The 26,038-nt window shown below is 41.4% G+C and overlaps 1 protein-coding gene across 1 annotated transcript in view; it reads left to right on the top strand.

Annotated features, from left to right (window-relative positions):
* Positions 1-10,317: 10,317 nt before the first annotated feature.
* The window catches only part of LOC126095128 (carbonic anhydrase-related protein 10-like), a 460,639-nt gene continuing 444,918 nt past the window's right edge, over positions 10,318-26,038 (top strand). Inside the window, exon 1 of the mRNA XM_049909836.1 lies at positions 10,318-10,451. Coding sequence (XP_049765793.1) covers positions 10,403-10,451 — 49 coding nt within the window. The 5' untranslated portion in view covers positions 10,318-10,402. The remainder of the gene's footprint in view (positions 10,452-26,038) is intronic.

Raw genomic sequence — 26,038 nt, 5'->3', positions numbered from 1 at the left:
AGAATAAATCTTGAATGCGAACTTCTTATGAAGTAGTGACTTATGGGGAATTACACTGAATAATGTAAACGGATGGTGGTGAAACACTGAAGTGAAGTATCAGACCCGTCTTTTACAAATTGCAGAAAGCCGCTCGATTTTGTTACTACTCAAAGCTTACTTAAATACAGTTCTCAAGGCTAAAAGCGTAGAAGCGTATTGTGAATGGGATATAGAATAGATATAATTGTACAGTGATAACGGAAAACATTTCCATCTGTCTGACAACCTGAGAGATCTTTAGATAAAGAGAAATAACCAATAGAAGTAAAAAAGGAAGTGCTTATGTCAAAGATCCAGAACACTACAATGTCCCTCAGAGACACTAGCAATCTTCTATGACAAAACTCTGGTACTTCGAACTAGGCTTCCAGGAAAAGAAGTCCTCGTATTTTTACATGCGAGTACCATAAACCTGATTTTGCCAACAAGTTTTTTTTTCTTCGTTAATTTATGGTACTTTCCGAAAGTACAGGAAAAGCTTTCGCCATATGGTTTTGATAATGAAATGAATAGTATTAATATAATCTTCACAATTATGTTCGCAAACGATGAAAAAAAAGGTTCAAGACGATAAGCTGACACGGTATGAACTATGTAATGAAAGAACTTAATTGTGTGTGTCGATAAATAATGTGTAGAGTCAGGTACTGGAAACATGGTGGACCCTCTTTGCAGCAGTGTCTGGTACTGAATCGTTGATACTCATAGGCAAAAAATTAAGTAGTGTATACACTTCTAAATGGGGTTTCATCGATAGATTTTATATGTAAAACGGTATAAAACAAATTAGATTAAAAATAGCGAAGTGAAAATAATATCACCTAAATGTTGGTCTTCAAGGCGTATGCTTAGTGCCTACTAGACACTGCCGAAAATTGTATGCAGGCTCCCGCTTCTACTCGTTAACCAACGGGCACTGAATTTCATCGTTTTGGTCACACGAACACGAACGCTGTGAAATTAACGTGCCTAACGCAGCACCCTGTATCCTTTCTGATTATCTGAAGGTCAATTAGCTCACCTGCTGTCTTCTATTGATGTCTCGTGGGTGTCGTTTGTAGATGCTGATGTGCCCATTTGATTCTTCTTATTAGCAGGTCGCGAGCTCTTTGCTCTTTGCGAATAGTGCATGACGAACAGTGGCGCAAAATACAATTCCAAATTATCACTCAGCCCAAATAAAGGAACGGACACTGATTGAGGATGTCACAAATGCCTCTCCAAATTATCCAGCCGCTGTGGCCGAGCGGTTCTAGCCGTTTCAGTCTGGAACGGCGCGACCGCGACGGTCGCAGATTCGAATCCTGCCTCGGGCTTGGATGTGTGTGATGTCCTTAGTTAGGTTTAAGTAGTTCTAAGTTCTAGGGGACTGATGGTCTCAGATGTTAAGTCCCATAGTGCTCAGAGCCATTTAAACCATCTGAACCTCTCCAAATTTATTCAAACTTTGCCGTGGACAGAAACAGCCTGCAGACGAACATAGCCAGTAAAAGTAAATACTAAAACTTGAAATATTTCCTGAGTACTGTGAATAACAGTCTGATTGCACGAAAGATGCTTTAACATTTAGTTTGTGTATTTTGCGGTAATATCACACGAAATATTTCAGCATCGCCCAGTGTACTATCACTTACAACATACACCTTTACACCTTTCAGTCCCAATCGAGACCGTTTCGCGCCTGTCTCTGCTCGCTTCTTATCGATCCATCTCAACATCTAATAAAAGTTCACCTTAATTAAAACAGGTAACTTTTCTCATAAGAATTATTAAAGTCGTTGGAATAATTATGATAGTTCTCAGTATGAGCAAGATCACCGGTATAGCCGGAAATTAAATTCAATAGTTATGAGCAAAAGCAAATTGTAGTGACATGCGGCTTGGCGCAGTTATTCCGCCATAGGAAGCCTCTTGAACTTTCCGTGTTCCCAGACTGCGTGACTATCTTGCGTCACGTGGTGTGAGGTCACCTACAGACTACGGGCCAGTGACGCAGCTTCGCTCTACACACTGCAGTCTATAATGAAATGTAGGAATAAAAGCTGGGCGCAATGTGGCATAAATGCCACAACGGGAGTAGGGAATGGGGAACAGTGATGCAAAGCAGACACTGAACCTATTGAAGCAACATAGTAAATACTCATTATCAGCGGATAAATAAATTTTCTCTCTTAATTCACTGCAATCTTGCTTTGAATCATCTTAGCGTATACACTGATTTACAATACAAATTAGCATCAAGTGCCGTATATTAAGAGCGTGTAAAACTGTCTGACGTTGCCTAAAATAATAGCAAACGATGATTTTACATAACATTTTCAGTACTATGTGCTGAAGAAAGTGGATATGTTTTGTTTATTATTTCGTTGCAACTTAAATAGTAGAATTTATAGAGTGAACAGAAAAGCAAATTTGAGAGAGCTGCTATGTAGGTACGTACGTCAAAGATTAACATTGTTATACGATGGCAACAGTAAAGAGAGTCAGTGGGCATGTTATATAGGCTGTGAATCGCGGTGCTCGTTGCATATAAGGTACATTTCAGTCTGAACGACGATATACGCTGATCGCTCAGAAAGTCAGAGTCATATTTTCAAACGAAGACACTGGATTGCCAACACCTATGGAGTCACTGATAAAGCTGCGAGAGAGTTATACATCGGCGTGTCTGGATAAATCTCGTTGTGAATGACGACAGTGCATTGAATTGCACTGCAGCTAAGTAAAATTTTGTGTAGCTACCTTTCTCTTCTCTCTCTCTCTCTCTCTCTCTCTCTCTCTCTCTCTCCCTCTCTCGCTCAATTTTTATTTACCGCAAGAGAAGAAGTGTGCTTAAATTTACTGTTATTTGAGACTGTTATCCGTCTATAATGTTACGGGAAAGGAGTGAGAGTGTAATACTTGCCAAAATTAAGGAAGTCATTATCTCATACGCAATAATAACGAGCGATCTCGTTACGGATAAACAGACAAAATTATATTATTAAAAGAACGTTCTTCCAGCAACGTTACCTAATTCTGAATGTAGTTAATTCAAACGGGGTTGAGATTATTCAACATATATTTTGACGAGAGATTAAATAATAATTCGAGGAGAGGCTCTTGTTTTCTTTACTAAATTACAGATATCGCTACTCAAATTAATTTTAAAACGTCACTCTTCCTGCCTCACGTAACAAATGTGATAGTAATTTGAATCCGAAGATCACTATACTTGCTCCTTAGCCTAAAGCCGAAATCAATATTTTTTTTTCCTTTTTATTTCATAGGGTTCCGACCCGAGGGTACTTACACCCCACTGCATAACATTTCGTATATCTAGCAGAACATGTCAGCAATACGTCCAAATATATCATCATGATCTCGCTTACGAATTTTACAATTTCGTATTGTTTCTGCATGCGTATTACAGACCAGTATGCGTGTGTGTGTGTGTGTGTGTGTGTGTGAACGATGTTTCATAGTGGTGCTCTATCATTTTTATGCAGCGTGTAACGAGCAAGTGAGCACCGTTTTTAGATCTCATTCTAGGGCTTGATCGCATGTTTGTCAACCTTACAGAAATTGTTTTCCAAATTCAACGATTTCTTTTCAAATTTACACACGTTATAGTACAATACTTGCACAACGAGTCTTTGCATTTTGTTACTCGCAGTAGACAGGGTGTCCAGTTTGCCTGGGGTCAACGTTCCTTACCACGAAAGGTGATTAAATCGCAAAACCCGACGGAGTTTACGTTTTCTCAGTGGTCTTGAAAGATGCGTTATATTGTAGCCCCTAATTAGCCAAGGGATTACGAATGATAGTAAGTAAATAAAACATGAAGTAAACCATATTGATAAATTAACAATTTATTTGGTTATATAGGGTACCAGGGTACCAAAAAAACAATGTGTCAAATTTATGTCATAAATGATTTCAGCATACTGAGAAATGTCACGTGTAAGTTTCCTGATCTGCATCAACTGGACATACTGAGAGGCAGATCGCTCCTACAAAAGCAGTTGCTTAGTGAAGTTAGGAAACGGAATTGAATTTAACGTATCTTTTAATAAAAAGTTGGCCCTGGGACTGAGTGTCAAGAAAGGAAATTTCCGTAATTGTTAAACTGATTAATTTAACAAGAGGGATATACTGATTTCGAAATTACATGTAAGGTCCAGGTGAATCCCAAATTAATTACTTGTTATGTGTGCACAGATTAATAGAAAACATTACCACATTTACTAACACACATTTCAAGAAAATTCAACTGGTATGTAAATTCCATTGCAAAAAGAAATACGAGTAAAGTATGGGTCGGGGAATGCAATCTGATGAGGATATGTGCGACAACGATAAAGCACTCCCTAACACATTCATTAAATGATACGGAATCTCGTGAATCCAGTGATTGCATGATATAGAAAAAAAGAAAATTACACGTGCACTATGCCTGATAATTCGGCTGTGGTGAGCTTGCGAGAATTTACTTGAACCTAGCAACCCCCTACTTCTATCGTATCATAATCTGCTGCAAATGATTACAGGCGTTTAGATGGAGACTACCAGAATTCCGACAGCTACCAACTATGTTGTAGATGTTGCCTTCACCTCTCCCCATCTCAAAGTCCACGACCGACTGCGCTCCCTGTACGGAAGTCTGAGGTAGAATCTGTAGAAGTCTAGTCAAGAAGTTTGCCTAAGTAGTGTGCCCCAGAAGTGAAGAAACTGTGCTCCCAGCGTCCGCTTTGTGCGTGATTTCGCGTAAAGACTTTGTCCGCCAATGACAAGATTTGTCGTAGTCTGCGCCAGTAGTATCTGTAGTTTTACTACCACTATGGGATACTCTCCTTCAAATTCTGAAGGTGGCAGGGGTAAAATACAGGGAGCGAAAGGCTATTTACAGTTTGTACAGAAACCAGATGGCAGTTATAAGAGTCGAGGGGCATGAAAGGGAAGCAGTGGTTGAGAAAGGAGTAAGACAGGGTTGTAGCCTCTCCCCGATGTTATTCAATCTGTATATTGAGCAAGCAGTAAAAGAAACAAAAGAAAAATTCGGAGTAGGTATTAAAATTCATGGAGAAGAAGTAAAAAATTTGAGGTTCGCCGATGACATTGTAATTCTGTCAGACACAGCAAAGGACTTGGAAGAGCAGTTGAACGGAATGGACAGTGTCTTGAAAGGAGGATATAAGATGAACATCAACAAAAGCAAAACGAGGATAATGGAATGTAGTCAAATTAAGTCGGGTGATGCTGAGGGAATTAGATTAGGAAATGAGACACTTAAAGTAGTAAAGGAGTTTTGCTATTTGGAGAGCAAAGTAACTGGAGTAAAATAACCGATGATGGTCGAAGTAGAGAGGATATAAAATGTAGACTGGCAATGGCAAGGAAAGCGTTTCTCAAGAAGAGGAATTTGTTAACATCGAGTATAGATTTAAGTGTCAGGAAGTCGTTTCTGAAAGTATTTGTATGGAGTGTAGCCATGTATGGAAGTGAAACATGGACAAAATTAGTTTGGACAAGAAGAGAACAGAAGCTTTCGAAATGTGGTGCTACAGAAGAATGCTGAAGTTAAGATGGGTAGATCACGTAACTAATGAGGAGGTATTGAATAGGATTGGGGAGAAGAGAAGTTTGTGGCACAACTTGACTAGAAGAAGGGATCGGTTGGTAGGAAATGTTTTGAGGCATCAAGGGATCACAAATTTAGCATTGGAGGGCATTGTGGAGGGTAAAAATCGTAGAGGGAGACCAAGAGATGAATACACTAAGCAGATTCAGAAGGATGTAGGTTGCAGTAGATACTGGGAGATGAAGAAGCTTGCACAGGATAGAGTAGAATGGAGAGCTGCATCAAACCAGTCTCAGGACTGAAGACCACAACAACAACAACAATGGATTTCAAAAAACATAGCCTCCAGTCGGGTGTCTGCTGGCCTGCTCTGTACTGAGAATTCTGGGCCTTGGGTCTCCACCACGAACACAGGTTTTTATTTAGCCAATGACGTGTTGTTTCGCATTGAAAAATACTGTAACGGCACTCCCACCAGTTCTCAGAATGCTTCTTTCTACCTGCAGATGGCAAATTTTTCCCATACCAATGTCGCCTCTACACCCAATGGTAAAATACGACACGCAGAAAGTATTTCGGAATGCTGTGATATTTCTTACTGTGGCCGCCAGTACTTTATTTTCCTAGAAGCTCGCCTTGATGCAGCTTGATACGCGTGGAGTATCACATGGGACGAAAGTGGAGTGAGGTACAAACGACGGTCCTGTGGGAGAGTCCGCCAATTGTACTGAACTTGCTTCTGACTGGTCGGCACATTAGTGTGCTAGGCGCCAAAACGCCTAACTACTCTTATTAATTATTTATATACTCTAATTGTATTTAACCCATTTTTATTATAACCTCTCATGGTAACCCTACGAGTCTATCATTTTTGTTTATTGAAGATCACTAATTTTGAGAAACATAAGAGTAATGATATTGCAACCAAAGTGTTCAGGTCGCTGTGGCGCGCCTGGGAGACGAAATACTTCGGCTGCGCTAATCACTCTGTTCTGGAGGGACAGACATGTCGTACTCTGTATCGGAAGTTGGATGGCAAAGTTACCGTACGATTAAGAAAGCTATGTCGATTGTTGTAAAAGACAGTGTAAAATGTGTGACTATTTAAATCATAACCAAACGGTATACATTAATGAGAAGTGTCGCCTACCATCAATGTCAGTACTACAGATCTTGTCCTCTGTAGATGTACCTGGGGAAGTGGTAGCCCGTGAAAAGCACAATCACAGGTTCGAGAGGACAGCATAGCAGCCTCCGCCGAAGAAGGTCCCACGACCGACGAACTGTCTTCTGCTCTGGAGACACAACATTAAAAGACGACAGGTTGGTGGAAAGAATGGTCAGAGACTCTTATTGAACCTCCCCAGATCTCTCCAGCTTCCAGATCTAAATTCCAAATTGACACATAATTTATAATGTTTTGCTTGCTTTCAGACGAGGCGAAAAGGTGGGTATGTGGAGAAATGGAGGTCCTCAGTCCCGTCTTCCGCAAATTTCACTGGATGTCCAACCGAGTTTAAGAAACAGGCTATGTTTTCGTAAGAGCCTGCCGGTACAAGTAGTTCGCTACGACTGAGTTTCACAGGCTACATCCAATCTCTGTGTAAGCTTGTTTGTTAATTAGAGACGAAGATGATGATTACTAGGGCCTGGGTTTTAATGACAAGTCATTTTTTTTTCAGAGCTATAGGGTGAATTTTGGAACAATTTATACACATATCTAGGCATTTTAGTGTCGAAAAATGTACTTTGATTGGGCATATAAAGTCATGTTTTAACAAATTTTAGTAATAGGTCATATTGCGGCTAACATTTAATATAATAGGTCATATTTCCGTCAACTTTTGCCAAAAATGCATAAAACGTTTTCCTCGTATCTTACTGGACACACGAATAAGAAAATGAATATGTTGCTCACAAGACAATATTTAACATGCTATTATGAACGTTAAACAGATAAATTAGTACACAGCTTTATTTCTCAGGGCTGTAGCAGAAAATCGGTGTACCACAACAGTCGTTTCGTGGACATAAAACATTGTTGCGCAGTGTCGACAATACGCTCTCAGAGCCAACAAAGGCGGCTTCTGCGTAACAATCATGGCAGTCGCACAGGTGTTCCCAGTAATCACTTTGAATAAAGCCTTTGCCTTGTTGAACATGCCTAAAGCGAAGTCCTCCGACAGCGTGAAGTTTCGAGGATATGTTCGATTATTTGGAGAGAGGTTCTTTAGTATTGATGGGAAAATATTATTTTGTAAACTGTGTGAAGTTAATGTTAGTGCAGCAAAGCGCTTTAATGTGCAACAACACTGTAATACCACTAAACACAGCAGATTTGTGAAACGAAGTGCTGAAAATAACAGCAGGCAAACGATGTTATTTGAACAGACAGGTCAATCGTCAACCGTGTAATCATTGTGGAAGGATTTGTGTGAGATGATTGGGTCCTGCAACATCCCATTGGAAAAGCTGAAGAATCCACGATCCAGACAGTTCTTGGAGAAGTACACAACACATCCAGTTCCAGATGAATCTACACTGAGAAGGAACTATTTCTCCGTATGCTACAATGATGTGCTCAACAAAACACGAATTACTATTGCTGAGCAAAAGATTTGGATGTCGACAGATGAAGCTACGGCTATTAGTGCAAATGTTGTTGTTGGTGTTCCAAAAGTCGATCGATGGCCCTGGAGATATATTCCTACTAACGTGTGAAGCTCTTGATAGAGTAAACAATTCGACGATTGCTACTTTGTTTGACAACTCTCTGAAGCCACTGTGGCCAGATGGTGTGAAAAGAGACAACTTTTTGCTGCTTGTAACAGATGGTGCTTCATATATGGCTAAAGCAGTCAAAAGGCTTTAGATTCTCTACCCCAGTATGGTGTACGCCACTTGCCTTGCACATAAGTTGCACAGAGTTGCTGAACAGGTGCGATCAAATTACCCTGACGGGGACAAATTAAATTCCTGTGGCAAGAAAATCTATGTGAATGCTCCGCTACGGGTGCCGAAATTCTAAGAACAAGACCCTTTAACGCCCCTCCCACCTACACCTGTTCTTACATGATGGGGTTCTTGGCTTAATGCTGATGAGTATTACTGAACCAACTACACCCAAATAAAGACAATCTTCTGTGAAAGAAGTTTTTACAGATACATTGTCTCGAAACTAGGCATACATCAACGCCAATTTTTCAGTGATATCAAAAGCCATCAAACGATTGAGAGCTGTTGGCACTCAGCTATGTGAGGCCCTGAGTGTTGTGCAACATGTGAAGAGTGAGTCAGGGCGAGGTCATGGTCATGTGGTTGACAAAGTGACAACCAAATTGAAAAGTGTTCTCCAACGGAATCCTTGATATTCTACACTGTGCAAAATTAGTGACAGTCTTTCAAAGAGTGCCGCAACATTTGAAGATACTGAAGCAAAGCTGAACTCCAGTGAGCTGGCTGCCTTCAAATACGCTCCTGTGACGTCACGTGAAGTGGAGAGCAGGTTTTCCAGGTACAAAACTATCCTCAGCGACAACCCCAGATCTTTGACAATGGAAAACCTGAAAACGCACCATGTGATCCAGTGCAACGTTGCAGATGCTTAAGGTTGACATACGGTATTAAATAATGTGAAACGCTTTAAATACTATGTAGAAATAAAAACATTGTTCTGCTGTTTCGGTAGATGATCTTTTCACTGTACTTTGTGTTTAGAGAATAACACATTCAGACATTCAAAAAATAGGTGTAATTTAGCCACAAACCCTGCAGAAAGAAAGAATTATACTTACAATATTTTCAGAAGTGAATTTTGTATTACTTAATGGTGAATAAACAATTAAATAAACAAACAAGAATGCTTTAAATAAACTTCTATTAAGTCATATTTTATTTTTTAAGGTCATATTTATATGAGTTTTAGGTCATAAATGCTTGTATATTTCACTGTTTTTAGGTAATTAAAATCTGGGCCTTAATGATTACAGGTACTTTCATATTAAACAAGAAAAAGATTCGATCTATTTAAACGTGATTTGTCGAAATATTAATTGGGTCGAATTATTAATTGGATTAGCATATCAGAAAGAGAAATAATGAGAAGATGCAAGCCAGGGGTGGCCTGTCACCTCTCAATGCGATATCGTTCAAATGATTTGAAGCCTTACTAAATATTATCATCTATAGTCAAACTTCCATGTACCAGCTCTTTGACCCCATCAACGTTCGTGGCACCTCGTTTAAGGGTAAGTTATAACCTTCTGAACAGCCACCTGCTCTGACTGGCATAATTTTGCATACTGATGTGTTTATGTGAATATTTTATTACTTCATTGTATTCACTATAGCCACTCAAATTCAACTGAAAATGCCCTGTATTTCGAGAACACGCACGTTATTCTTTACAAGACTGTGGAACTTGAGAAAGTAGGTCATTAACGCGGCAATATAGGCAGTCGAATGATCAGAGCAGCGACGCCTCACGCAGACAGTGGTCTGGACGTCGAACGGTCGGCGACCACCACCGCGCAACTCTCTGACACTTGATGCTGGCGTCGACAACTCTCCGGATGGACCAGGCGGTCGCCGGACGGGCGCGGCGCGCTGCCAGTGGCTGGCGCGCGTGGTGGGGGGAAGCCGCGAGTGGTGGGGGAAGTGGTCTACGGACGGGACGCGGCCGGCCCGCTTGCGTCGGGCTGCCAGTCTGGCGGCGGTAGTCGTCGCGAGCAGAGGGGAGCAGAGAGCGGCGCCCGCGCTGCGTCCCGGCGCCGACGCCACGTGATACGTGATGCGCACGGTATGACGCGCGCCGCGCTAGCTGTGGCGTGCCTCGCCCTCCTCGCTCACGGTGAGTCGCCGCCCCCCACCCTGCGACCCCACTCGCACTCCAGTAGCACTCATTCTACTCGGTCTGTTCAGTCACTGCATTAAATGAAAAGGTTCGAGGGACAGCAACACGATTCGTCGCGGACGTCTCTAATCATCGCGAGAGCACCACTGGTTAGGCCTGGTCGTTATAGCTGCAAGGGTACGCGAAACTCGAATGGCACAGATCGCTCTGATTTAAGATCCGTGAGGTCCAACTGCTATCGTTGTGAACCTTGCACCCACAGATGACTTTCGTTTGAACACCAGATGCACTGGGTTTATTCCCTGTTCAAATATATTGAAGAAACCAATCGCTTGAGTCTCTTGAATAACGCATAAGATAGTTCACCAATTCTGACATTGAGCTAATGTTGTTCTCGTATTACGAGTAGTGCTTCATATTTTTTTCGAAAATGAAACAAATTTTAATTTTCTACGTAATTTATGTGACATGAGTACCCATAATTGTAACAAATAAAACCTTTAGACATCTGCCATTACATTTACGTAATTTAAAATAACTTCCCACACAACGAATCATGCGGTGAACAAAATTCAAACTTGAAATATCATTAGCCCTTTCGATTTCTAGCTGTATCTATTTTTGTAGCAGAAATCCTGTAAATTAAAATGTATACGTTATATCTTTCCCATGCTTACCAAAAGCGTAGATGTTAGTTATTGTTTTGAATCAGGAGCTGCAGTTGACATTTACAGTTTTGGCAGGTCATCTCTTAACACGGCCGACGTCACTTTTAAGTGCTGGTCAAGAAGATCAATGAAAATTACATGAAGTACGAAAATCCTGAATATTACTTTGAAGGAATTCTTAAATGAAAAGCCTAAAACTAACACTTTTCTCCCACAACGATTTACATCATTGTGGTACTTAAACGGGTTTTATGGAGTATTTGCATCATTGTTTATTAGTCAGGCACTTCGTATGTAGTCATTATTACAGAGTACTTAAAGAGGTAGGTCCATCACTCACCGTACGTAATTAGTAATAATTCCATACCATACTGCCCTATTCCGTCATCACGATTTACAAGAAGTGCATACGAGCGATACGGTTCTGTATATTAGTCTGAATTTTACCGCTATCAGTGTTCTCCAAATCTCTGCGTGTGCAATAATTTAATATCTATTAATCACACACACACAAATACAAAAGACGAGTCTCTGCGAAATCCCTGATTGGCAAACGCATCATTTTAGTAGCTCCAGTTTGCCGTTGAGAATCAGTTTGTTTTTCGCATTTGATTAATATACACTCTTTTTGAAGCTTTGAACCGCAGTGATAGAACAGGACATATACATTGCATGTGCGATATAAGCCATTATCCTGTCGTATAAATGAGTTACCCACGCCTCTGTAGCCAACACCGAGAGATAAGCGATTCGTGGAGAGCTGCACCATTAATTTTGTGATATGAAAATCCGCTGTTGTATGGTACTTCTATCACTCGAGTTGCACCTTTCCAAAAACAAGGGTTCAATGTCAACAAATGCTAGTATATGAAACCTCTGGTCGTGTAGTCTGTCACAAGAGGTTGAATGATTTGTTGATTCTATTCCGTTCTGTGCATGGCAATATTTTTAGTACTTAGCATCAGAATTACAGTAGATATCAGCGGAAGTGTCGTCCTCTGTTTTACGTCCATTCGGTTGGCGCTCGACATCATATACGTAAGCTGCAAGTAGTGCCTAGCTGACACGAAGGAAATACAGTTCAATAGCTGAGAAAAAGAAAGACCGGAATAACATAAAATATTTCAAAAAGTTATTTCATGACCATACTCGTGACGATCATGATGATGACGTATTCCTTTCTGTATTCTATTTCTGAGCTGATCACTTGTTAAAGAACATACAGTATAAAAACATAGCTGCAGTGAATCATTACTTATGTTACTAAAATGAATATTTTCCCTTGGTTTTCACTTGTTCTTACGACACAAATTCATCTACATCCTCCTATTTGAGTTCCGTATCACACTCGAATTTGGTGACACGGAACTTTGTAATCGATTCCTCTAAGTGTCTCACACAGCGAGGACATGTGACATTCTAGGCGGTGATCAGTGTGTGCGACTGCGACGTAATCTAGACACACTTACAGTCGTTTTACGGAAGCACTAAGGTAAATACTTGAGCCCTGTTCCACGGGACTACAAGTCCCACCGCCACACCTTCACCTGCCCATGTTAGGCAAAATTTTCTGCCTGACTCATGTAGTACCATCACCGTCAGAGGGTGGTACGGGACTACAAGTCCCACCGCCACACCTCCAAAGTGAATTGCAGTGACGCAGTCACTGCCCTGTGGAAATTACTGCCTCACCAACACAGTTAGACCGCAATAGACCGGTGATGCTTTATTGTAACATATCACCCCGGACTACAAGTCCATTTTTTTTTAAAAAAATCACTTACCATCTAAATTCTTCTAGTATTGGTTAGTCGCAGTAATAATACAGAATTATGCGCTTGACATACTACTGTGCGGTAAATTATTTAATGAACAACCAACCATGGATGACTGATTACCGTATTCTGGTTCGAGAAGAAGGTTAGACAGGAACATCGATTTCCAGCAAGTGATTAATTTATGAGAAATTAACCACCATATGCTATATCTTTACACTTGATATTAGCTGTGTGTCGTTTCTAATATAGCGGACTCTCCGTGAGTTTGTTTGCTGTATTCAATGGTTTATGGTTGATATTGATATATTTTTCGTCTTCCTAATATACTCCCGACTGTAACGAACATTCCCATCTATCCTGCTGCCAACTTTCCTTTTCTGTCAGACACCTGTGTTCGTTAGTCTACCACACGATTTCGCTGTACATGTCTCAACTGTCGCTAAATAGAAGCAACTTCGTTGATGAAAGCAACAAAAAATTATACATTTAAATTTACATCCCTTAAGATACCTTACTGTGTGTGGTGTAGGACACTTATCATTTCATTCTTCTCTCAGATGGTGAATGTATCTACGTTTCTCAAGCCCCTCGTCTGAGTTCATATTTCCCTGATTTTCCTGCCATTGCAACTTTGTGAGGTACATGTTGGAGGTAGTAACATATTACTGATTTTATTTTGTACACACGTTTTCGGAATTTTAGTAGTAAACCTCTCTATGATGGACGCCGCCTCGTTAGTAGCGTCTGCCACTGAACTGTACTGAGTCTCTATGTGACGGTCCCGCCAAAATGTTTCTCACCTTCTTCTTAAGATGCCTCCGTTAGCTCAATGGAGGGAGTAGTAATGTTGCCCAGTTTTGTTCAGATGGCTCTGAGCACTATGGGACTTAACATCTGAGGTTATCAGTCCCCTAGAACTTGGAACTACTTAAACCTAACTAACCGGAGGACCGCACACACATCCATACCAAAGGCAGGATTCGAACCTGCGACCGTAGCAGCAGCGTGGTTCCGAACTGAAGCGCCTAGAACCGCTCGGCCACAATGCCAGTTTTGTTAGAATACCGGTTTCGAATATTGTACAGCAGTTAATCGCAAGATCATTCGCGGAAATTACCATACAATTTTCTCGTGCTTATCTGTTGCACTTTCGTTTGGAGTATACAGATCTCTTATAATCGCGTCTCAGAATTTGTTAGATGAGCACTGGCTAACTTAAAAAGGTACATAATCGCTGGAGAGCTGCTCTTCTTTAGGTCGCCTCTATCCCCTCTACTAATATTACATCGGAAGAGCCCCGGACTGACGAAAAACGTTCAAGAACCGTTCGAATAAGGAACTTGATAACCTCATCCTTTCCCGGTTGTGTCGCGTTTCTTTAACACTCTTTCCTATGTACTTCAGAGTGTCACCTGCCCGTCTTTCAATTAGTTTTATATAGTAGCTCAGTTTTAAGTCGCTCTAGGCCCATAACACAATATATTTTACTGACTGCTCCCTAGGATTTTTCAGCAGTAGTGTCCTTTAACAATAGTGGACCTTAAAGTAATTGTTATTTCCAGATACAATAAAATTTATATTGTTAGAAAATATTGAACACAGTTTTGAGATTGTATGTGGCAGCAGAACTCTTTTCGACAATTATACCGAAGACGGTTACCTCCACGCGAAACAAATGACGTTAACTCACGTAATGGACCTCTCTTGGATTTTTATGTGCAATACAATACATTTAATTACGTATGAAATTTGCTCAGGTTATAATCTTAATGAACTTAGTTGGGACGCTTGACATCGCTTTCGTTTAGTGATATACCTACAAAACAATTAGCAGTATATGTCATCGAGTAAAAATAACCCTTCTATGTCGTATCGTTTTCAGTGACATTACACAGTGCAAGTACTCCAAATACACACAATTAGGAATAAATTGTGTCAACTGCATTAAAATCTCTCCGTTGGCCGGCCGCAGTGGACGAGCGGTTCTAGGCGCTTCAGTCTGGAACCACGCGGGTGCTGCGGTCGCACGTTCGAATCCTGCCTCGGGCATGGATGTGTGTGATGTCCTTAGGTTAGTTAGTTTTAAGTTGTTCTAAGTCTAGGGGACTGATGACGTCAGATGTTAAGTCCGATAGTGCTTAGAGCCATTTGAACCATTTTTTCTGTCCACTGTAGAGAACGTTTACTTATTGTTGTCTAACCCTGCTAGATTTTGAGGTACCTAGATCGAATCGCATTGCTGCTTACGATACCGACTGTTTCTGGTAGCAGTTTTATAGACTCTCTAACAAACTCTGACCATAAATGAAGGTAAATCTGTCCATTTGCTTCGGTAACGCCTTTATCTTAATCCCATACTATCAGAGATTCAGTGGCAGGTACGGAACCCAGGTACCAGTTTTTTTGCAACACCGTTTAATACATTTACGTAAGAGTGTTTCACGGATTCATGGTGAACGTTCATAGAAATACATAACCGTTTCGTTTCCCTCGGCATCCCCGTTATTACACATTCCTTTGGACTCTACAGATCTCTTACAATTATAACTTCAACTCTCTAACATCGCGTGGTAATGCGACCACGTTGACCTTTATCTGGTAAGCTGAGAAGTATTGTCCACACTTCTCGACAGTATGACTGTTTTCTGTAGATAAGATTAATGAAGAAAACTTACTGAAAGCAAAGGAAATAGGTTTCAGTTATTATACCAATCCAGCGTCGTATTAATAAGACAATATTTAAATACAAAGTAACATACTTTCCTTGTCCTTCTCACACGATATTCAGCAAACCGGAAAGTAAATCACGTCCACAGGAAAAAGTTCTTGACATGAGAGTTATATACACAGGCTAAAAAATTTACTGTCCAATGGACTGTGGCTGTAGCTGGTAGTATGGAGGTATCAATGAGTGCAGGGAGATACCACGTTTCGGCCATTGTTGCATCATCCAACAGTATAAAGCATCTGTCCTATACATAGGCAGCTGAGCGCTGATCGGTTAAGACAAATGCCGGGATGACTCCTCTGAAAGCCATTTCTTTCGCCCTTTCTTCCCATTCCAAGCGTGTGCTCTGTCCCCAGTGAACTCTTACGAGGCGAGATGTCGCAGTGGTTAGCACACTGAACTCACTTTGAGTGGGACGACCTACAAATCCACGTTCAGCCATCCGGATTTAGGTTTTCCATGATTCCCCTAAGTTCCAGGCAAATGCCGAGGTGGTTCCTTTGGAAGGGCACCCCCGATTTCCTTCCCTTTCCTTTAAAAGTTCCGAGCTTGTACTCCGTCTCTAATGACATCGATGTTGACGGGACGATAAATGTAAATCGGCATTTCTTCTTTCCTTCTAATGACGTCGTCGTCTATGTGACGACAAACGTTAAAGTGCATTCTTTCTGCTTCCTTCTGTGTTGAAGTGGTAAAAACATTCTGGACCATTAATTAAAGATGGACTTATGACATTCTTTAATTACTACACGTATTGCTGCTCAATCCCCCTAATATTTCGCACGGAAAAGAGCAAAGACCTCGCTAAAGTGCAGTTTTATTTCTTTGGCGTGTTTCCTATTCAAAATGCTAGAATGATTATATGAGCTGTCATTACAGAAAAAAAAAGTTTCGGGAAGTGGGTCAGCAGCTGTTTCCGTAACCAGAAGAGTAAGTGCCCTCAGGTGCCTTCTCCAAAATCTATTTGGAATGATTATTGTTTAGATCCCCATCCCGCTATCATGTTTTACTTTTCCGTGGTTTCCTGGAATCGCCATTAATTTGTGCTAGAGTAACACCGAAAAGTTCCACAAAAGCTGTCGATCCCGCAGTCGAAATATGGTCTCAAACATATTGTTTATGAAAGGTGAAAGGACCTTAAATATGTATTAAGGTTGGTTGAATTGAACTCTACTGTTCATAACTTATATTTTTATGTACTCCTACGTATCGAGAAGCACGACTGATAGTCGTACGCTGTATCTTGCATAGTCTCACATTTAGTACTCTATGCAATATCCTACCGGCCAGTAATCTACACGTGCAAAAATATGACAGTCAACAGTGGTGGTTTCTTGGGGCCAAGTAACGCTGCCTTTCTGTGCTGCCATGTAGAACTAGTTCAAATGGTTCAAATGGCTCTGAGCACTATGGGACTTGGCATTTGAGATCATCAGTCCCCTAGAACTTAGAACTACTTAAATCTAACTAACATATGGACATCACACACTTCCATGCCTAAGGCAGCATTCGAACCTGCGACCCTAGCGGTCGCGCGGTTCCAGACTGAAGCGCCTAGAACCGCTCGGCCACCCCGACCGGCGTAGAACAAGTACTCTTTAAATGCGTCCGAACTGCAACGAACATTGCCAGTCTCTGGCTGGAAAACTGTGTGGAATTTCGTTACGTTACGTACCATAAACTGAATGCTACATAACCTTTCCATGAGTCACATTGTGGCTTCTTCGTATATCTTTCTTATATCTGCACAGTAGGGATTTTGCTCAGTCATGTTACACATCTTTAGCATTTCCAGTTTGCAAACATTGTTTTATTTTCTGTACACCTTATTGTTACACCTTATTTACATAAGGTGTACAGAAAACACAATTATTACCAAAAGGACATAAATTAGGCTTCCTTCGTCACTGTACGAACATGAAGAGAAGAGTTGAACCACCAGAAGAAGCGATAAAATGCATGCAGCCTCCAAAATCACAGGCGGGTCTGACACTGATACATATTAAGAAGTTACACGGTAGTAACTAAATCGTAAGAACGGGAATCTATATTATCAGCTTGGAAAAGCTATCAGGAAACGCACTGTAAACTGTAAGATAGAATTTCCACCACCACACCATCAATTACTTACAACGTCCTTATACACGGAATTTATTTTATACTGTCTGAAATATCATGGAAAACTCCTATCACATAACTAAGAACATATTTATCTGAGGTGCAGCTTACATTTACTGCGCATTTGTAAGTGAATAATAAAAAAGAGATATAAACCTTTACTGCAGTTTACTACGAAAGAAAATAATATCTAAGCACGAGTTTCTCTGGCTATTCTTCTCTAAAAACTGATTCGCCAAATGACTTAGAACAGCAAGCGGCGAGATTGTTCTAGCTTTATATGCAAAAATCAGTCAATTCAGCTTCTGCTGAAGATCTTATTCGTTTGGAATGCGCCTTTTTTTTATAGAAAAGTTATTAGGAAGAAGTCGCTTACAATTTATGAAACATATCCCACTTGAATGAAAACACTCTATTGCCGTGCGGTTCTAGGCGCTACAGTCTGGAACCGCGTGACCGCTACGGTCGCAGGTTCGAATCCTGCCTCGGGCATGGGTGTGTGTGATGTCCTTAGGTTAGTTAGGTTTAAGTAGTTCTAAGATCTGAGGGACTGATGACCTCAGAAGTTAAGTCCCATAGTGCTCAGAGCCATTTTTGAAAACACGCTATGTGGGTATAACATGGCGATATGGCACCTGACAGTTTGCAAGTGCTAAACTATACTAATATCTTTCATTCTGAACAAAGTGAATGCTTAATGACCGGTGTAACATTGATTATAGGATATAAATGACATCTAATGAAAATGGATACAGTGGTTGACGCTACTTCTTTCGCTTCCTGCACCATCACCCGTAGCACCCCTGCTTACCAGTAGACTATGTGCTGCCATCCTCGGGGAACGACAGAAGTGGTATGGAGCGTCATCTTGCAGTAGGCACACCGTGATGGCTCTGCACACGGACGGATTCAGAGACAGCGGGAAGGAGCATTTGGTCAGATAATGACAAACCAATCGATCCCGATGGTATTGTGGAGGCTGGAGGGACAGATGAGGCACCGGTCATTGTTTCTGTTTGTGGCTCAGGCAATAGTGGACAAAAGATATGCCCGAGGAAATGCACGAGCACATTAAATTTGCAGTTATCTAAGACTATACATTACACTGGAATTCTAGTGGAATGCAACATTATACAAGATGTTTATCCTAAGTGCGGAACAGGTGGCTTTGTACCAAAGCAACAAAAGTCGATTACAATCAGTTATAAATGTTATGAAGAAACAGAGCTTGCCAATAAAATGGGAAGTCTTTTCCGAACATTTTAGGAGAGGCTGAAAGTTGCATGTTTGTCATCTGATTTGGAGAGCAGTGTTCCCTGCACCTGTATAATGATGCCAGGGCGCTATAAAAATTTTGCTGTTTATTACGCTTGAGAACTGCAAAGTTTTAGCCAGGTTATCATTAATCAACACAGCAAAGCTGTAACCCAATGGAAAATCCGCGCAGCCCCCCACAGTTAATAAACATGCATTTAACCTTCACACAATAACAAGGAACTGATCCTTCAATGTAACTGTTGTGCACGACAGTAACACAATCACAGTGAGAACAGCAAACTTACAAGTACCTTCTACAACAGGTTATATTTGGTATTAGTGTATCGTATAACGATCGAAAAGGTTAAGCACGTTTAAAAAAATCTTGGAATTTAAGGCTACTGTCCTCAAAACAGATATCTATTTCCTCTGATTGGTGAACACATTTCACAAGAAGTCGATAAGAGTAGTAGTGGTAGAAGGGTTTTGTGGGCGCACGACAGCAAGGTCTTAAGCGCCCGTTCAGTATCATAGTGAGACGGGGGTCAAGAAAGAAACTCAGAACATTTACATCAAACGGAACATAAAACACGGGGAACAATCATGGAAAAATATGTGCACACCCACACCGAAGCGCGGGATGAAGCAGGGTGTCAGCATTAAAACATGGACAACACAGGAAGAAAAAGGTAGAGGGAGCTAAAACAATGGAGCAGATGGAAGTGGCTGGCTGACCGCAAGGAAAAAAGGAAGGAGTCAGCCACTCTGCAATACACTAAAACCGCCAGCCTAAAAGTTTAGGCCAGAGTCCAGACACATCACAAAACTTAAAAACCCTAGACACACACGTCTCATCGTTAGCTAAAACACAGGGCAGATCCCCATTAACTTGTGCTTGTGCCCTTGCATCACGGTATAAAACGTAGTCTGTTAAAATGTGCCGGACAGAGATGTGCACACCACAAGCATCACAAAACGGAGGATCCTCCCGCCGTAATAAATAGCTATGTGTCAGAGGACAGTGCCCGATCCGAAGACGTGTGAGCGCCACCTCTTCCCGCCTGAGCAGCCGGCAGGAGGAACGCCACGGCCGAGTGGTCGACTTTACCGACCGCAGTTTACTGGCCGTCACCGCCAGCCATTTGTCCTCCAACAACTCCATGCACTTCCTGTGGAGTGCAAAAGTCGATAAGAAGTCAAATCAGCAATTCAACCTGCGTGCCAGAACACGTTAGTAGCAAGCTGCTCAGAATACGGATCTCACTACTGTGGATTGCGCAATTACATCTGCAGAAAATCGGCAAAGGGTACACCTACCAGAACCATATGGCAGCAGGGAGGTAAATGGCCGTGAATCCTTATTCTCCCTCCTCAACACTCTACCTTCCTACAGCTCTGCATGAAGGGGATGACTAACTGCTGTTGGCAATGTGCTTGACGAGAGTATACCTTATACCATGAAAACATAGGTCACCATACGAGAATCTTTTCACTCTTGGTATACAAAATGAACTTTAAGAAACACGAGGTTGGCATCAGCCAGGAGCAATGTCTCCTCGATTGATCAGCTTCTTTGCGCCGAACACGGTGGTGGGGGCGCCACATTCGGTCGGACACATCAAAATATTTGGAGAAAAAGTAACAAACGCTCTTACGCTGTCGTCGTCCTTTGATGTTCATGCAGAAAAGCCAAAAACGTCATGTTACAGCATTCTCCTGGGATGGTAGTGGTTGCGCTGGATCCTCTGCCGTCGGAGAGGCCATATACTGGCTGTGAGCACAAAAGCACGGAGTAGGCGGCAGCACCACTTCACAAAAGATGTCCGTCTCCGTAGAGGAGGCTCACCTCTGCTAATGGGATCCACTGACTGCCCTTTGTTGACAACAGGATCCTGGGACCACACCGGGATTTCGTCTTCCCAGTGTGAAGAGCACAAACCTTGCGTCCCTAGCAGATATGCCCAGTATTCACAATAAAATAACCACATAATAGTGACAGAAAAATGAAACAGTGTTGCTTACCTATATATGACGGTAATGTCACAAGCCATACGTCTACTATGTACCACTTTTCGCTAGACTAGATAAGCTGTTCAATGGTTGCTAGGTCACTGTAGACTTTGTTCTTCAGTGTAAGCTATCTCTATCTGACGGGATCACTGCTGCTAACACCTATCTCGGCACTGTCACAATCTTCTCACAAATTTTTCACTACTAGTAAGCTATGCCACGGCTCGCTGCTCGCAGATGTAGTGACTCTGATACAGCACACAGCTGGCGTACTTCCTAATACTGTAACTACACCGTTAAGAAACGATTTCTAAATTTTCCTTTTGTCTCATTATTATGGTGGACATATTTTTGTTTCATTTTAGTATTAGTATAAAGGATGAGTCACTAACTATTGCCACTAAAGATAATTCCGAGTCCGCAGCTCGTGGTCGTGAGGTAGCGTTCTCGCACCCCGCGCCCGGGTTCCCGCGTTCGATTCCCGGCGGGGTCAGGGATTTTCTCTGCCTCGTGATAACTGGGTGTTGTGTGCTGTCCTTAGGTTAGTTAGGTTTAAGTAGTTCTAAGTTCTAGGGGACTGATGACCATAGATGTTAAGTACCATAGTGCTCAGAGCCATTTGAGCCATTTGATAACTCCGAAAATACGTGTGATTGCTGCTGAAAAGTTTGTGGGACAAAAGTTGCATGGGACAACGGGGGCCATAATATGACGTTGATTTTTGTTCCTAGGTGGGGTCGCTTTAGAGATATGAAGGTAAACTTTGTTGTTTTAAATAGAATGCTATAGTTTGGTACTTATTTTCTGATAGCTGCTATCGAGACGGATCCAATGATGTGTAACAGTACTGTCTTTGAAAACCAATATAGGTCACAAAGGTGGCATGAACTTCCATTTACAGAAAGTGTTCGAAGAGATGATCTTTGGTATCAAAGCAGTGCTGCGATTTTCTTATCATGGACTGAGTGATATTCCTTATCACATCGGCACTTATCGAAGCACATGCTCTGACAATTCTCTCTCACATATCTTCGGGTGTAGTTGGAACGTCTTTATTAATAATTTCTTTTAGGAATCCCCACAAGAAAAAAATCCAGAGGCGTCAAGTTTGGTGAACGAGCCGGCTGCGACACATGTCCTCCGCGTCAAATCCGATTTGGAAATTGTCTCTACAACTCATTTCTAGCCATCAGCGAAAAATGTGCCGGACACCCATCGTGTCCTTACCACATTCTGTCCCTTTTTCCTAAAGGAATTTCTTCCAATAACAGAACTAATTTTTCCTGCAGGAGTGCGGTGTACTTCCTACCATTAAGATATCCTTCGAAGAAATAAGGGCCTGTAATTCTGTCCTCCAGAGTCCCACATCATACATTCACCGGCCACGGTTTCTGGTGTGCAGTTTGCGGCAGCCAACATGAATTTTGAGCTGCCCAATAGGGCATGTCATGCAAGTTAACGTTTCCGTGGTTCGTGAATGTGGCCTCGTCAGAAAATAAAATCAAATTAATAAATGTGTCATCCCTCTGATCTGAAGTTGAGCCCATCGGCAGAATTCAATTCGACGCATGCAATCCACACCAGTTAATTCTTGGTGGAGACTGACATGGTAAGGATGATATTCATGGCGATGAAGAACACGAACACTTCTCTGGCTCACGCCAGGTTCTCTGGCGATTTGACGTGAACTAACACAAGAATATTGAACCACAGTAGCGAGAGAGTGTATCATAATTAATGGAGTAAACGCATACAGTTGAAACAACACGATACTAGAAGCAAAAACTTGGGGTCGAAAACGCATACCTTAAGAGCTACGAGCAATGTTTCATCTTCGATACTGTGAAACAAATCTCTTCTACTTTTCTCATTTTGGGAAGTAGTAGTATGAACCAAAACAAGAAAAAAATGTCCGGTAAACATGTGATCTAAAATGCATACGTTAACAGCTATGAGCACATACTCTTCTTCGCTACTTGGAAACGCAACTATTCTGATGAACAATTGCTCATAACTTTTAAGGTATGCATTTTCTTGTCTTGGTTCGTACCACTTCTCAAAATGTGGAAAGCAAAGAGCTTGCAGTAGAAAAGATTTGCTTCACAGTAAAAGTTTCTCGTAGCTCTTAAGGAATGCATTTCAGAGAGGCAGTTGGTATTCATTCGCTCTGCTTATCACTTCACTAACGGTCAGAATGTGGTCAATAGTGCTAAAATTGCTTCGGAATCCAGCTTGTTCTATAGGTTGGGCTGAGTCTAGGGTGGGACTAATTCGGTTTAACAAAATTCACAAATATCTTGTTAAACCGAATTAGTTCCACCCTAGACTCAGCCTAACCTATAGAGCAAGCTGAATTTCGAAGCAATTTTAGCACTATTGACCACATTCTGACCGTTAGTGAAGTGATAAGCAGAGCGAATGAGTACCAACTGCCTCTCTGCATTGCCTTTGTTGACTTTGAAAAGGCATTTGACTCCGTTAGCCATGTAGCTGTCCTCCAAACTTTGAGTGAGCAAGAAGTGGGAGCAGCATACATTGAAGTGCTCAGGAAAATCTACGAGAATTCTTCAGCTTATGTTAACATCGGCGAATCAACTCAAGAATTCCGCATCATGAGGTGTGTCAAGCAAGGCTATCCCATATCCCCAAAACTGTTCTCTGCTGTATTGGAAGTGGCTATGTCAAAGGTGAGCTGGGTAGGTAAGGGAATTAGAATTAATGGAAGAAGGCTTACCAACTTGAGATTTGCTGATGATATTGCCTTACTGGCCAAAGACTTCGCAGAGCTCCAAATCTTATTTACAGATCTTGCATCGGAATGTCAGCTGGTTGGCTTGAACTTGAACCTTTCCAAAACAAAAGTAATATCCAACAAATGGGTCCCAGCTGGAGATGTGAAAGTCAAGGACAGTCTACTAGAAGAGGTCAGTGAATATGTCTACCTTGGCCAGATTATAAATATGAAGGGAGACATAAGGCCAGAAATCTATCGACGCATCAAGCTTGGATGGCAAGCATTTGGGAAGATTTCAAAAGTATTCAGATCAAAAATGCCAGTAAATCTGAAGAAAGCAGTATTTTATCAATGCATTCTTCCTGTTATGACGTATGGCTGCGTGATATGGACACTGAACTCATTCAAAAAATGGAAACTTAGGACAGCACAGAGAACCATTGAGAGATCAATGCTGGGCTGTACAAGAAAGGACATGAAAAGGGCAGATGACATCCGGTCTGTGACGAAGGTTGATGACATCTTAGAGAGAAATGGCAGTTCCTTGAAATGGCAGTGGGCTGGCCACGTTGCAAGAAGAAAAGACAACAGAGGGACGAAGCTAGATCTGGAGTGGAGTCCGAGAGAGCACCGGAGGTCTAGAGGAAGATCACCATACAGATGGGACAAAGACATCAAGAAAATCGCTGGTAACACCTGGCAGAGAACTGCCCAAGACCGTCCCACTTGGAGAAGACTTCTGAAAGCCTACCTGAATCCACGACTCGAAGATGCCACATCATCTAATGATTGAATTGGCTGATGATATATATATATATATATATATATATATATATATATATATATATATATATATGTGTGTGTGTGTGTGTGTGTGTGTGTGTGTGTGTGTGTGTGTGTTGTGTGTGTGTTTGAGTGGTGACTGAAGCTGGATGCTACATAAATTTGATTCCATAATATGAAAACTTATCCTACCAGTGCCCCAAGAAAGAGAGGCGGTGTATCCTACATCGACTGCACATTTTTTGCCTATGTAATGCCGCGTAAGGACGGTGATACTTGTCACGCTATCGTTGTTCCTGTTATTAACCGCGCTGTTAGTGATATGCAGCTCTCGGCTCATGTAAGTTGCTCTTTCCTGTCTTGATTTCAACATGACAGCTGTTTTCTTCATCACCAGTGATCTGCCTTACACTGTGTACTTGTATCTAGGCTCGTCCCGGTGAAACTTTCGTTGCACCACGGATTCAGCTGCAGTTCTTTTAATCTGAGGTGATAAGAAACATATTAGTCATAGTGGACAGTAATGCTGTGGAGAAGCACATCCTAATGGCCGAGAAACCATACATTTATGATTGTTGTCTATTTCTTGCGCCATATTTTGTTGACTTATGCCATTTTCGCAATTAAATTCAGCTATGTTTCAAATTTTAACTTCTTTTCAAAATTTTACGTACATTTAGATCGTAACTTATTCTGTTTGACATTTTGAATCGCTTCCTGATGAATATTATTAGAGTTGTGCTTACTGAGAGCGAGTCACTTCAACCAAATATTTTCCACGTTTTTCAAAAATCAACATGTAATTCGAACCATGTTTGAAGAAGTTGTTTATCATACAAACAGGGAATGCTGACGTTTGCATCCTTGATACTTTTCGTTTTGTGGGCATTAGGCCGTTGTCCAAATCATGTTTTTAGCATGTTAACTGATTCCTCTGTCGGTTCTCCGTAGAACAACATTATAACAAATGAAAAACACTAAATTACTTTCGTTCTACAGAATTAATGTATTGAATTAACAGGTTTTCAGCTTACTGACAATCGTTTATGTACGCAATATTTCGTCTCCAAAGGATGGAGTCAGCATTAGAAGCTGTAGAGATTCAGATTGTAGTCTTATTGTCTCTGGATCCCGGATCCCTGGTTCGATTCCATGCCGGGTTGGGGATTTACCCTGCCCGGGGACTGGGTGTTTGTGTTGTCCTCATTATTTCATCATCATCATTCGTGACCGTGGCTAGACTGGACTGTGTAAAAGAAATTGAACTGTGGTAATGTTGGGCCTTGGTACGGGCTCTGATGACCACACAGTTCAGCGCCCCACAAACCAATCATCATCATCATCATCATCATCATCATCATCTTATTGTCTCTGACGATGTCTCCAGTATCATGAAACGCAACTTTTCTCACAGGAACATGCCATGAACCACGCCCTCATAACCAAAAAATAAAAATAATCACTGATGCAAATAGTTTAGCCGTCGTAGTAAATGTTAATTTAGGAAT

The sequence above is a fragment of the Schistocerca cancellata genome, chromosome 8 (genome assembly GCF_023864275.1).
Source record: "Schistocerca cancellata isolate TAMUIC-IGC-003103 chromosome 8, iqSchCanc2.1, whole genome shotgun sequence".
NCBI lineage: Eukaryota > Metazoa > Arthropoda > Insecta > Orthoptera > Acrididae > Schistocerca > Schistocerca cancellata.
This window is presented reverse-complemented; position numbering and strand designations above follow the sequence as displayed.